The 14,196-nt window shown below is 34.4% G+C and overlaps 1 protein-coding gene across 1 annotated transcript in view; it reads left to right on the top strand.

The window, feature by feature from the left end:
- Spx (Spliceosomal protein on the X) overlaps window positions 1-8,348 on the top strand; it is a 150,384-nt gene extending 142,036 nt beyond the window's left edge. Inside the window, exon 10 of the mRNA XM_090407932.1 lies at window positions 8,121-8,348. Coding sequence (XP_090264058.1) covers window positions 8,121-8,281 — 161 coding nt within the window. The 3' untranslated portion in view covers window positions 8,282-8,348. The remainder of the gene's footprint in view (window positions 1-8,120) is intronic.
- Window positions 8,349-14,196: the final 5,848 nt, after the last annotated feature.

Here is a 14,196-nt window from a genome sequence, read left to right as displayed (position 1 = left end):
ATGTTCTTATGCAAACTGCACGACACACAATTTAAATCCTGCTTCAAAAGATAAACGTTTACATTTCTGTTGGCTCATTTTCAGGCTTGGTTTGTTTAACGAATAATATTTAAAATGAACTGTGATTAAACCAATATACCTAACTGTGCTAATATCCTGCCAAGGGGGTGGGATATTAGCACTACTTACATTACTGGCTTTATGCTCAGATACGATGCGCGCTCGGTCGCCGAATGCGAGTGGGTCAAGTAGATTTGGTTGCATAGGCATTAGGTAGAATATATTGTGTGTGCAAGTCTAATAAGATGTTATATTTTTTAAGATCCGCATATAATGCGAACCTCTAACTTTAAGTAGTATTTTTTAACATAAATTTTCACATTATACACGATATTATATGGTACATTTCTTTTCTACAAAAGATTAAATACCATCAAAATTGAATAAATTCATAAAACTGAGTGTTACAATAATGATTCACTCATTTCAGAGCAGGCGGAAAATTTGGTTAACATTATCACTGATTCCATCATTTTTTCTCTAATAACTCTACTTAATATGCTTAGCTGCATCAATTGTCTACAGTACATCGCAATTTTGCATAGAGATTTTTTCACTCTTGCAGCTGCTTTTAATCTTATGTTATTCATTTTTATTTATTTTTTTTTTTTTTGTTTTGTTGCTTCCTCTCAACTGGATTACTGTTTCCTTTCCTAATATAATACTTTCTCAGTTGATTTATCAAAATAATTTTTGCACAAATGAAGCGTTCATTCCTGTTTTCTCTTTTGACTCTATCTTAACCTTGATTCACTAACCAGTGTACCAAAGTAATCCAAACTAAAATTGTAGCAAAGGTATAAACTATATACTCTCAACTCTTGCTACCAACTCCTGGGGACCACAGGTATAGTTTGCTATAGTGGATAGTGTGCTATAATGAATTTCTTTTATATTAGTACATTGTGACTATTAGGCAGTAGTGGGGACTATTCATGTTATAGTGAATGAGCTTATTATAATAGTGTTTGCTGTAGTGAGAGTCGCTGTAGTATCATAAACTAAAATTGGAACAGTAGCAGTAGGTCTAGTGAGTAGTATGGGGGTCTAACACTATCATGATGTAAGATTATGTCTGATGATTTCAGGTTAGGTCTTTTTTCAGTTTTCCCAAAGCCTCACAATATTTATCATTTTGGTAGTCTCATCTGGATTAAAAAAAATCTCAAAATAATGCCTTCACTATTCCAAAATAGGATATGCACTTGAAATGAAAACTTGCTGCACAGTTGTGATTTACTGACAGTTTTTGCACCTTCCCCCCCCCCCCCCTCCACAACTAAATAGATTCTGATGAATTTTGAGAGGCTTCTCGTCTCCCTGATTTTTGATTTAAAGATGAATGATAATCTGTTGGCACAGAGAAACAAATCAAATAAATTGAGCAAACAAGGATTTAACAAGGCATATTATTTTCAATTGTGGACACAGTTCAAGCAGGACAGATTTAAAAATTAGCCAACTTGAGAAGAAGAGATAGATAAACTTTCTGGAAGTGAATATTAAACTAAGAAAAAACATCTGATCAAATATAAAGATCCAGATGCCATGACATATGAGATTATGCTGAGCCAGCTAAAACTGCATGATAATTATTTATTCATTTTATCTATCATCCCCCCCCCCACACACACACACATGTGCACACAAGAAGTCTAAAGCCCTCTAACACAACAGTGCTGTCATAAGAAAGTAATTATAGAGAAGAAAGGAATTTGTTAATGTGTTTCTTGATGAGTTGGAAGTTATGTTCATTGGGGAAAATGATATAGGGAACAATATTTCAAAGGACAGGAATATATTAATGTGAGAACAATAAGGCTGCATAAATTTGGATTTATAAAGTGTTAGTAGTTGAGCAGAAGAGAAATAATTCAGAATGAAAAATAATACCAAACTTTTTTTGGAGACTGTGATGAGGCAGTGGACATGATGTATTTATGCCAGAATAGGCAAAGTGTAAAAAAGTCAGCCCAGAAGAGAAACTGATTTTGGGTGATAAGCTGAATGTTATCAAAAGCGAGTGGAGTGAGCATTGTTTTTCTTCTGGTACATAAGGTAGGATTGTGTTTTGATAGCATTAAAACACAATATAGCCAGTGACATCATTAAAACTGATGTCACTGGCTATAGTGACATCAGTTTTAAGTCACTGGCTATAGATGACCTTGAGTCATTTGAGTACTACAATCTTTTGTAAATGACAAAGAGGAATTATGTGTCTGTAAAATGCATGTGAAAGCCATTTGATAAACTGATACATTTTTCTGTTCCCATTGTGCTAAGACAATAGCCCAGCACAGCCAAGTACTTGACTTCCTTAAAACTCACTCACTGCTCTGATAGGTTAGTCATTCCTATTTGATTAATGTATTATGGCTGGCTTCAATTGTGTTCTACTGGCAGATTCGCTTGTTTTTCAGAATGAAAAAACTTGAGATCCTGGGAGGAAAAGCAATGTATGAAACTGGCTAACTCAGCTTCATCGAAATTACCTTATAATGGTTCTTTCTAGTCTCAATGTGATGTGAACAGGCCTTTCCTACCAAAGGGCCTGATAAAAATATGGAGGTACATCATTATGGATATATATATACATCTGTTTTACAACAAGACAGGGTTATGAAATTCAGTAGGTTGTCTTTCTTTTGCAAATAGATGGCATGCAAAGAAACGTAAAAGAAAGGCCTAAAGACAGGAGTTACAAATATGTGCCATATTGTATAAAATACAAATGTATCTACCTGTGTGAGTTTGTTTTTTGTAAACTGAGAAAGAATATGTCAGTAGGAAGATGTGATTAAAGTGTCTATAAAAGACAGATTGTTATTTTCTTCATTTGTAGTGAACTGAATTCTTGAACTGAACTGAATGTGTGGACTGTTGTAGTGGAAGAGGAATTAGTCTATGTCTGAGCCATGAAACCAGATGGAAAGTGCACCATACTATATCTTAGCCAGATATAAGATTTGTGAATGAAAATCATACACTCTCTGTCCAAAAAGAAACCAAACTTTTCAAAAATAGAAGAAACTAGTGGCACCACCTGTTGTATCTTTTTGTTGTCAAAAGTGGCAACCTTCATTAGTGTTGTGTCGACTGTTTATGACATTTGTTTCATTAGAAGCTGAGTTATAGTGCCAAGAGTGACAGTGTGTTTTCATGAACGGTCGGAAAATGAGTTTCAAACAGAGAGCTGCAATTGACTTTTGTGTTAAACTTGGTAAACGTTTTACCAAAACACATCAAATTCTTCAAAAAGCATACAGTGATGAATGCTTATCCCTTACTCAAGTTTACGAGTGGTTTAAGTGATTTCAAAGTGGTGGTGAGACGCTTGAGGACAACATAAAGCTGGGCCGTCCAAAAACTGGACTGAGCGAAGTTAACATCCAAAAAGTGCATAATTTCATCAAAGAAAACCCAAAATCATCAATGAGATTGATTGAAGATGAATTGGGGATTCCAAAATCAACTGCACAACATTTTGACCGAGAGTTTGGGCCTTCGTAAATTGAATTCACGATTTGTTCCCCACAAGTTGACTGACGACCAAAAAATGTATCGAATTGAACACTGCAAGGACCTCATTAAAACTATTCGTAAGGACTCAAACTTCCTTGAAACGATTGTTACTGGTAACGAAATGTGTGGTGTTTTGAGTATGAGCCTGAAACAAAGCGCCAGAAGAGGGACATCCGAAAAAAAGTCGCTTGGGGAAGTCAAAAGTAAAGTCAATGCTGATTTGTTTCTACGATTCCAAGGGCATTATCCACAAAGAATTCGTTCCGCCTAACCAAGCAGTCAATGGTGAGGTTTTATCTCGAAGTTTTGAAGTGATTGATAGCGAGAATTCGTCGCGTACGGCATGAATATGGTGATGCAGGCAGCTGGTTACTTTTGCACGATAATGCACCATCTCATCGTTCGGATATTTTGTGAGAGAGTTTTTGAGCAAAAACCAAGTTTCTGTGTTGGATTACCCACCGTATTCACCTGATTTAGCACCATGTGACTTCTTTCTCTTCCTCTGACTTTATTTGCCAGTGAAAAGAAAGCGATACGACATCATTGAAGACATTCAAACGGCAGTAACCACGACCCTCAACGGTATCCCAAAAACCAATATAAAAAACTCGTTTAACGAATTAATTGGCCGTACGAAACGCTGTATCGAAGCTGAGGGAGAGTATATTGATTGAAATAAATGATTTGAATAATTATAATTGGCCTGTGTTTTATTTTCTATCAAAAGTTCGGTTTTTTCTTTTTGCACAGAGGGTGTATTTTGCAAAATTTTCTATATAAAAATTTGAGAAAATGAGAGAGCATTGGTGTGCTTCTATCTGTTCTTCCAAGTGGATAAATGGATGGCAGAATTGAAGAGATCAGTAATGTCAGGAGAGGAAAATGTTTTAAGTAATACCAAGGTGTCAGAAATAGAGATAGTGGTGAGTAAAGAAGCTAGGTGAAAATTAACTATGATAACACTACTGCTTAAAATTAAATTTTGGATTAAAGATTTGAAGTTGGTAGAATTTTTTATATAAGATGAAATTTTATATAAGATAATATTAAAGATATATTGTTTAAAGATGACCATTAAATATTTATCTAATTTTTTGGCATTGTTCAGCTGGCATACTAGTAGTGATTTGTTAGTTTGCCTATAAATGCAGTGAGCTTTTCGAAACCAAAAAGTTTATTTAATTCTGCAACAGGTTGTGAGTTTCTGTACCTCACAGTGCTTAAGAAATCTTAATTCTGTTAGTGCTCTTAGTCCCTTGTTACCAGTAGGTAGCTCACAACAGATGTATTTCCTAGAAATAGGCTCTCCATAAAGCCAAGAAATCTACATACCAATAGAAACTTAAGTAAAAATATCAGAAATATTTACTGAACATGCCTATTAAATATGAGCAAAAATTCTGCCGTATTCAATGATTATTATTTTTTCATACGAGTTATCCAGCGCTGCAGAATGTTTGCCCATGTTTCATAGACATTTTCAGTAAATTCCATGCTACCGTTAAGCTTCTCAGTTACTAAACGATCGGAAGTGTGGATTCCACCATTATCACTCAACAGAAGGGTCTTCTTGCTTATGTCCTGCCCACCTTTGGACAGGAGCTAGAACTCTCAAGTGGTTGCTTAATACGTGTGGCACAGAAGCTTATTGAGTAATTTCTCAGTTAGGTTGCCAACTTTCTCTTTGGATGCACATTATACATAATATTTCAATTCTCCTCATGCGAAACTTTGGGAGAATCTTTATCCTCAGATTTTCCATCTAATTCTGATGTTTACATGAGCAAAACTCACATAAAATATTATTTTATTAGTATAAATTTCACCTAAGTATCAAAGGCATCTTCAGTATATGCAAAAAGCTACACACACACACACACACACACAATTAAATAAAATAGAGTTAGGAAAAATTAGCTGATTTAAGAAGTACTATCTCCCACAAAGGGGACAGACATAGACCATCAGATCTCTTTAAGTTAGGAGAGCTAAGAAAAGTTTCACGTTTCTTTATAAAGCCGTTCCATGAGGAACCGACTTTTGTGAAGGACTCTTGTCTTGTTCCAGTGAACTCTGTCTAGTATTGATAACATGCTCTGCAAGTCTAGACTTCAGGCTCAAGGTATTGAATATAAGATTTGTGTTCTAGCCGAATAAAAGCAGATCTTTCTGTTTGTTTGAAATAAATAACCCACAAGAGCAAGGAATCTGCTAGACGCCTGGATAATTGAGATGTGGAAGCTTGTCCTTTGGAGAAGTGAGAAAGGTGGAGATTTTTTTATGGGAAAAAAGGCAACAAAAATATTTAGTGGTTTTAAAACTTTCACTATGTGTTCACTAATGCCTTGCACATAAGGGATAGGAGTACAAGTTATTTCTTATGTATTTGAAAAGGTAGAGATAGCAAATCTGTTCAAAGCTCTTTTGATGAAATAATTCTTATAACCGTTAGATAAAAAAGTGGAAACAATATGCTGTAATTCTTTCTGTAATAGTTCATCTGAAGAACATAAGAATTGGGCCCAATGAATCAGTGTTTTAATAGTTCCAGCCTTTTGACTGGGATGGTGATGAAATTCAGCATTGATATAATGGCCTATATGAGTCTTCTTCCTAAAAACTGAGAAATGTAGGTTACCATCTGGTTGACGAAGAATTAAAAGATCTAAAAAGGCTAACTGCTTATTTACTACTTCTTCTAGGGTGAATTGGATCCTTGGATGAAGAGCATTTAATTTAGAGAGAAACATAAAAAGAGCCATTCCAGATAGCAAAAATGTCATCTACATACCTGAACCAGTGAGTAGGTCTAGGTGAAATGTCGAAAATAAATTATTCAAAGTGCTCCGTAAAGAAGTTGGCGATAGCAGGAGAAATAGGAGTGCCCGTTGCTGTTCCTTTGATTTATTGATATAACTTGTTTTTAAGGGAAAAATAACCAGAATGTATTACAAAATCAAATATTTTAACAATATCTGAAGGAAATTCTTGTTGTAGTAATTACCGTATCTAGCACACTGTTTGTAAGTAGACTGTAAAGTCTCAATATTTGTTTCAATAAGGAAATACCATGAGTAGACATATTTAAATAAATTATAATACTGGAATAAACTCACATAAAATATTATTTTATTAGTATAATTTTCTCCTGAGTATCAAAGGCATCTTCATACATATAAAAAGCTAATTGAACAATAACTGACAATTCCAAAGGTGCCACCTAAGTAGCTAATGTATGATAACTAAAAAAAAAAAGTCATTATATTTCCTAACTTATTAAAAATATATATATGCAATTAAATGAAATAAAGTTAGGAAAGATTAGCTGATTTGATTTAAAAAGTACCATCTTCCACAAAGGGGGATAGACGTAGACCATCAGATCTGTTTAAGTTAGGAGAGTGAAGTAACGTTATTGTTCGATGCTTTTTTCCTAAGTATCAAAGTTGCCTTTGATACTTAAGTGAAAATTATACTAATAAAATAATATTTTACGTGAGTTTATTCCAGTATTATAATTTATTTAAATATGCTCTATTCACAGTATTTCCTTATTGAAGCTGTACCAGTATACAAGACCTTGATCACACCACATATGGACTTTTGCACAGATTTTGTCACCTAGTTTTCATTATGATGAAAAAAACTGAAACTGTGGAGAAAGTCCAGAGATGAGCAACTAAGTCAGTATCCTAGAACATAAGATATGAGGGAAAGGCTCAGAAAAGAGGTGGTATGATCTTGACATGCAATTGGTAAGGAGATTTTACAGGAATTTCCTGTAAAATCTCCTCATGCATCTTTTGCACTAGGCACTTATCATCAGGTAATGCCTTTTTGTTATTTCCTTATAGGGAGTAGGTGAGGTTTTAACACCTTCTAGCTTTTGGAGACTGAGAGTGGGCAGTTCACTCTCCACCTGTAGCCAGTCAGAGATAGCTGGCCCAAGATTGTCACTAATTATTAAGCAACTCCCACTGAAGAGACAGGCGAACAAATGCTGCCATCTCTTGATACCTAACCCTAAGAGGATATGTTTTGTCTGGAAATAGTGTGATTTCTACGATTGATCTTCTTGAGTTTATGGGAGAAAGAAAAAAACACTTCCCTGTGCCAGAGATCGACTAACTCAGGAAGCGGTCGAAGAAAGGCCCAGAATAATTCCTCCAGTCGGTGACTAGACTTAAACTTGATCTGTCTTTGGATAGCCTAGTGCAGAAGATGCATTGAAATGGCACTTACCCTAGTGTGAATGTGCAAGTCAAGTAGATATTTCTCAGATCTTTATTCATGTTGTAGGTATTAATTATGAAAAAAAAAACAAAAAAAAAACAATAGAATGCACTCAGGCATATAATGTGTGAGTGGCTTTTCCTGATTCTCAGTAATACTCAATCACAAAATATTTTTCAATTTAAGATGAAAAGAAAATTTTACATCAGTTGCAGATTGAGGAAAGTTAGCATTCAGAATAACAATATTATTTCTCAGAAAGCTGAAAAAGAACTTATCTTAATTTTATTTTATTCTAGGTCCTCCACTAGGCAGGCCTCCATTTCCTGGTCGTGGACCTCCACCTCCACCTAGAGGTATGAGACCAGCACCTCCTGGCCCTCCTCCTCCACCACGAAATATGAGGCCACCATTGCCCCCACCACCACCACAGCCATTGCCACCAACATCAGCTTCGTGAAAAATAAAAAAATCCCATGTTCTCTTGTACAGATTATTGTTTGTAAAAATAAACGTGTCCATTTTTATGTCGATTTCCTATTTTGATTGAACAATTTCAGATTGAACTTTTCATCATACAACTGCTATGAAAAAAATTATATAAAGATGCACAGTTTTTATTTTCGTTATAACTGAAAATAATTGTTGATGCCATGAAAGGGGGGGGGGGGGTAAAAGTGTGTGTGTTCTTAAGACTCAAATTTTTAAACATTTTTGCCCCATAGCCTTTTTTTTATTTAAGGGTAATCTCTTGTTTTTGTCCATCTTTGAACATTCAGTAGGGAAATTCCTCTTTAATTCTGACTCTTTCCATTTCTATAGATGGGTATTGTGAGCACTCATTCCCAATTATGAGGAAGTCAACCTTTGACTAGGCAGCACTGTATTTTTTCAAGTAAAATACACATTGCTTTAATATTTATTTTATTTAATATTAATATTTTAATATATACATAATAAAATATTTATAGATATCTAGTGTGAAATGCTGGTAACAAAAAGAGTGGCAAAGAATTCATGTAAGTTATTTTAAGCATATGTCACTGATGCTAGCACTTGTTTGACAATGCAACAGAGCAAAACAAACTGATCTACATTGAAGATTTTTGGAAGCATAACACAAATTTATTGAAGAAAAGTAAGAATATTTTAAGAAGTTATTTACCTGTAGACAAAGCACATGTTGAGAGCATTATTGGCAAGCACAGGAATGCAGAACTAACAGGCAACAGACTCAACCTGTATATCTGAGGTTGGGATAGCAGACTGGCACAAAATGAGTAAATACTACTTTGTCAGATGGCAAAAGTGTTGGTATGTCATCTTAATTTTTTTACTGGATCAAGACGCATCAACAGCGGCTGATCTTCATTTTTTGAATTATGCTGCTATTGAATCCAGTAAGCAATGTTTTCTGTTAATGGCAACTGAGATACGCTGACATTTTCGAAGTGCTTCTTACAGGTTCTTTAATTGAGGAAGCCAACAAGTAAATGTTTAAAATTCATCATTTAATGAATGGAAGAGAATTGATTTTAACTTATGTGCCTTCATTACATTTTGTAAGAAGGTCATTTTTCACATGCATGGAAGTAGTGTTTGTTTGATGAATGTTCCATCACTGAAAGGTTGGACTGTTGATTTTTCTGTAAATATTCTCTCACATTGAAACGGATGGCTTAAACATATTTCAATACAAGGACACATAATTTAGTTGCTTTTCTTAGTCCACTCAAAGAACTAAGTGTTGCTTGGAGAACAGTTTGATGGATTACTGTGATGTATTTTGACTTAAGAGCTCAATGTACAGATTTATTCACTACACAGTTTAAACCAAAAGAAAGTGTCAGAGTGAAATATTAAGTTAAATTATTCCGATATCATAATAATCGACTTTAGCCAGACTAATTAAAAATAACGTTTCCTTGTACTAAGTTAAACTACTCAGCGAGATTAGTAATAGTCTTTCCCTTAGGGACGAACTTGGTTAATGTTTTGCTATTCAAAATAGATTAATACACCAAAAAAAGGAAAATCAGTTCATCTTTACACAGCCACAGTAAAACTTTTATGCTTCCTTATTTCAGCATTTCTGGTCGAATATCCTCTACTCCAGCTGTCTTCCCACATTTCAAGTATTCATATATAATCATGACTACATTGATTGAAATAATTTCCATCATCATCATCATCAAATTCCTGCCATGTACCCTCAAGGGGTGTACAGGATATGATAGTACTACATGAAAAAAATTACATCATTACTAACTTCCTATCTACAATTTTCCACCAAATCAGTCTGTTACTTGTCAAGACTCCAACATTATCAGATCTTATATTTCTATCGTCTAAGGCACTTTGTACCATATCAATCCACCTATATCTTGGTCTTCCTCTGGGTCGTTTTGCTGCCAACCTGGCAGAGAACACTTGTTTTGCTAATCTTTCCTCGTCCATTCTGTTAAAGTGACCATACCACCTGAGATTAGCTCTGCTAATGCATTCCGGGATACTGACAATGTCAAGTTCTTTCCTAATATCCTCATTTATAATATGATATTGCCATTGATGCCTATAATCTTTCTCAGGACTCTCATATCTGCGGTCTCTAGTCTTTGTTCAAGTGTTTTACTTCTGACCCAGCTCTCAGATCCATAAGTTAAAACTGGTTTGAACACTGTGTTGTATATAGCTAATTTAGTGTTCCGACTAATTTCTCTCTTATTCCATGCGAATTTATTTAATTGATTTCCCACCATACCAGCTTTGCTGATTCTGTTGTCTATTTCTATATTTAATTTACCATCTTCAGTAAAAATCGTGCCTAAGTAGCTGAAATGTTTCACTTGTTCCACAGGTTCTCCATTCACAACACAGTTGACATTTTCAATGATTCTGCCTATTTTCATTGTCTTTGTCTTTTTATTGCTGACCTTCATACCATATCTATTACAACAGCTATTCAATTTAGTCAGAGAATCTTGCAGACTTGTAGCGGATTTATTTAGAAGTATAACATCATCTGCATAAAGCAAAGAGCTGACATTAACATCTCCAATTTTGATATCATGTTTAATACCACTTTCCTTCATAATGTGATCCATATAGATAATGAATAACAGAGGGGATAATGCACATCCTTGTCTCACACCAGATTTAACATTAAACCATCTTCCTGTACTTCCTTCAATTCTAACTGCTGACTTACAACTCAAATAAAGACTAAGTATTGCTTGTCACCATATAACTGCAGCGTATTGAATTGCTTCTCTCTTGGCACCTTGTCATATGCCTCTTCCAAATCAACAAAACTTAAATACAGATCTTTGTTATATTCCCATGCTTTCTCGAGTATTTGTTGTAAAGTGAAGATCTGATCCTGATAGCCTCTATTTGGCCTGAATCCAGCTTGTTCTTCACCAAGCTTTTCTTCCACAATTCTTCTCAACCGTTTCTCAAGTATACGTGCATAGATCTTGCCAGGAACACTCAGTAAGGAAATCATCAATCACCAACATATCAACGAGAATTAAATACGATTGCAAAAGACCTTGGTATCGAAATTTTAAAGATTGGCTATAAGGGCTTTTTAAACCGACTTCTCAATTTGGAATTTTTAAAAGAACTAGCATTAATGATAGATATCCTACATGAATTATCATATCTGTCAGAAGATCTACAAAGTCGTATTATACAGGCTAAGTTGGACCTTTTTTTTTTTTTTTGCTTGACGATGCAAGCCCCTTGTTAAAATTTCCATAGCCCACCACTCGACATTAGGTAAGAAGCCCTGGTCGGTTCTCTGCATGACTTTAAAGGCTATGTGGAGGTCTCCTCTCAGTTATACAGCTTTGATCCCTTCAGCATCCCCAAATTTGATAGAATATTCCTCGTGTTGTACAATCTCCCAAGTCAAGACTGCATGGTCACTTTCACCAATTGGAGGCAATGTTGTCACCTTGGTTATAGATAGCTATTCTGATCCTATGACCAGGTATGTTATTCTTTTTATTTAACCAGATTATTCTCAAATTGGCTCTTTCATGTTTCTTTGTGTTGTTTTCAATTCTCTAGGTGTTTTTTTTAAGTCAGACTCCAGGTTTTTCACTACCACACACACACACACTGGTTGTAGATTTTCCTTTTTAGGCAGCTCAATAAATTGCTTTTAAATCTCTCTCTCTGTCTGTCTATAATGGTTAAAAACTTTCCATCCTTCTGTTATTCCATTTGAAATTTCATTAAAATCTGTCTTTGATTTATTTCAATTTGTTTTCATTCTGAAGTATTTCCACTATACATTATTTTTGATTTATCCATATTTATTTGTAGTCATATGCCCAGATTTACTGCATTTAATTTAATAATCATGTGTTCTAGTTCTTTTGATGATGTTGCTGTTAGAATGATATCATCAGTGAATCATAGATTGCTTAAGTATTCTCCATCAATATTTAAGTCTTTTCTTCCAGTTTAGTTTTCTCATAGCATATTCAAGGGCTGTAGCAAATAATTTTGGTGAGTTAGAAATAAAAAGAAGAGTCAGACAAGAAGACTAAGTTTCATATACCTCAGTTTAAATACGCAATTTTATCAAGTGTGATATCAAACTAAACAGCAGATGTTTGCTCAAGGATAGGAAAAATTTACACCTAAGACTACTCTTAACAGGTATAAATTAACAAATGAATAGAAGTGACAAATTTAGAAATCCTACTCAAAAACAGAAAAAATAAACTTATGAAGATGGTGTAATCACAAACAAAAAATGTAAAAAGAATACTAAGTTTAAAAATGAAACTATGGATTTAAACACCATATCAGAGGGTTTTGAAAATTCACCATGCAGAGTTGTGCCATAGAACTTGGCATCCTAATCAAATGCTTATTTCACATAGAGACAGGAATGGCCACTCCCTGTGTGAGTCATGTTCATACATCCTTACTGCATGTTAGAGAAATTTTTTAGGTTTGTTGAAAAATTGTAACGGACAAGAAATTATATTCTTGTTTCACTGCATGTTCATGCAGTAAGTTTCTGATATCACCAACAACTACAAATATCAATAAGTGATGTTGAAGCTAATAGTGGACAAAAAAATTGCAAAAAAAACTCCAAAAAGATGAACAAAATGCATCACACAAAAATTCAAGAGAAAAAAAAAGTCTCTATTGGAAAGAACTTACATCTGTTACCTCAACATGAACAATGATGCACATCACTTATATGCATCAAAACCTGTAACTTATTTCTCAGTATTTGGACTAAGTACAGTTTATTTTAACAATGTTCAACAATTATTTATTTACCCCAATAAAGAACATAGTTTTGGAGTTTATTTCCTAGAATGAGTTATTAATCCTGACATAGGAAGACATATCACCATTTGTATATGGCACCTCCAAGGAGGAAAATAGGCATGGCAAGTATTCACAACAAATAAATGAATATCCAATCATTTACAGTTGTAGTATTATATGTTTTGCAAGATTATTAACACGTTCGCTGCTAACTACGAGTATACTCATAGTTGGTATATGAGCTACACAAGTCAGCTACGAGTATACTCGTATGATGCTTACTGCTGGCAACGAGATTACCGTACTTACCTTGAAGAAGTGAAAATGCTTGGCTTGTGGAGCTAGCAGCAAAACTGTGTATACTCATAGATGGTATATGCTCTACACAAGCCAACATACGAGTATACTCGTATGACACTTACCACCGGCAACGAGATTACCATACTGACCTTGAAGAAGTGAAATTGCTCGGCGTATGGGAACAGACTATGCTGAAGTAGCGTGGCAGCGAATGTGTTAATTATGGTATGGAATAAAATACCTGTCATCCTGTGATCTTTAGGCATGCTTGAATGTGTATTTATGACCAGTGCAATTTGAAAATGAAGAAAATCAAAAGGAAGGGAGGTTTTGTGAAAAATAGCCAATAATAGTGCATGTATATACTGTAGCTTAGCAAAAGACTGCAGGAAGGGGAAAATTAATCATATTATAATATATAATAGGTTTGCAAAAATGTTTTGCGGGTGGGTCACAAAAACATCTATATGATCTCACATGATTTATTTTATCTGGGTGCCTTCAAATTGCATAATTTGAATGCACACAGGAAGTTAATTTCACCTATACAATTTCTTATACTATTATTTCTTTTTCTCTTTTGTATTCTACATATACATACAACACGATAATTCTTCTTCCTCCTCCCCACCATACCACACCTTACAATATATTAAGTACAGTTTATCTTAACCTATTTCAAAATAAGGAAATTTATTTTAATAATTTTCAACAATTATTTATGTACCCCAATAAAGAACATTGTTTTGGAGTTTATTTCCTAGAATGAGTTAT

This window comes from Typopeltis vanoorti, chromosome 18, assembly GCF_054136105.1.
Source record: "Typopeltis vanoorti isolate ZY-2024b chromosome 18, IOZ_Tvanoo_1.0, whole genome shotgun sequence".
NCBI classification, from domain to species: domain Eukaryota; kingdom Metazoa; phylum Arthropoda; class Arachnida; order Uropygi; family Thelyphonidae; genus Typopeltis; species Typopeltis vanoorti.
This window is presented reverse-complemented; position numbering and strand designations above follow the sequence as displayed.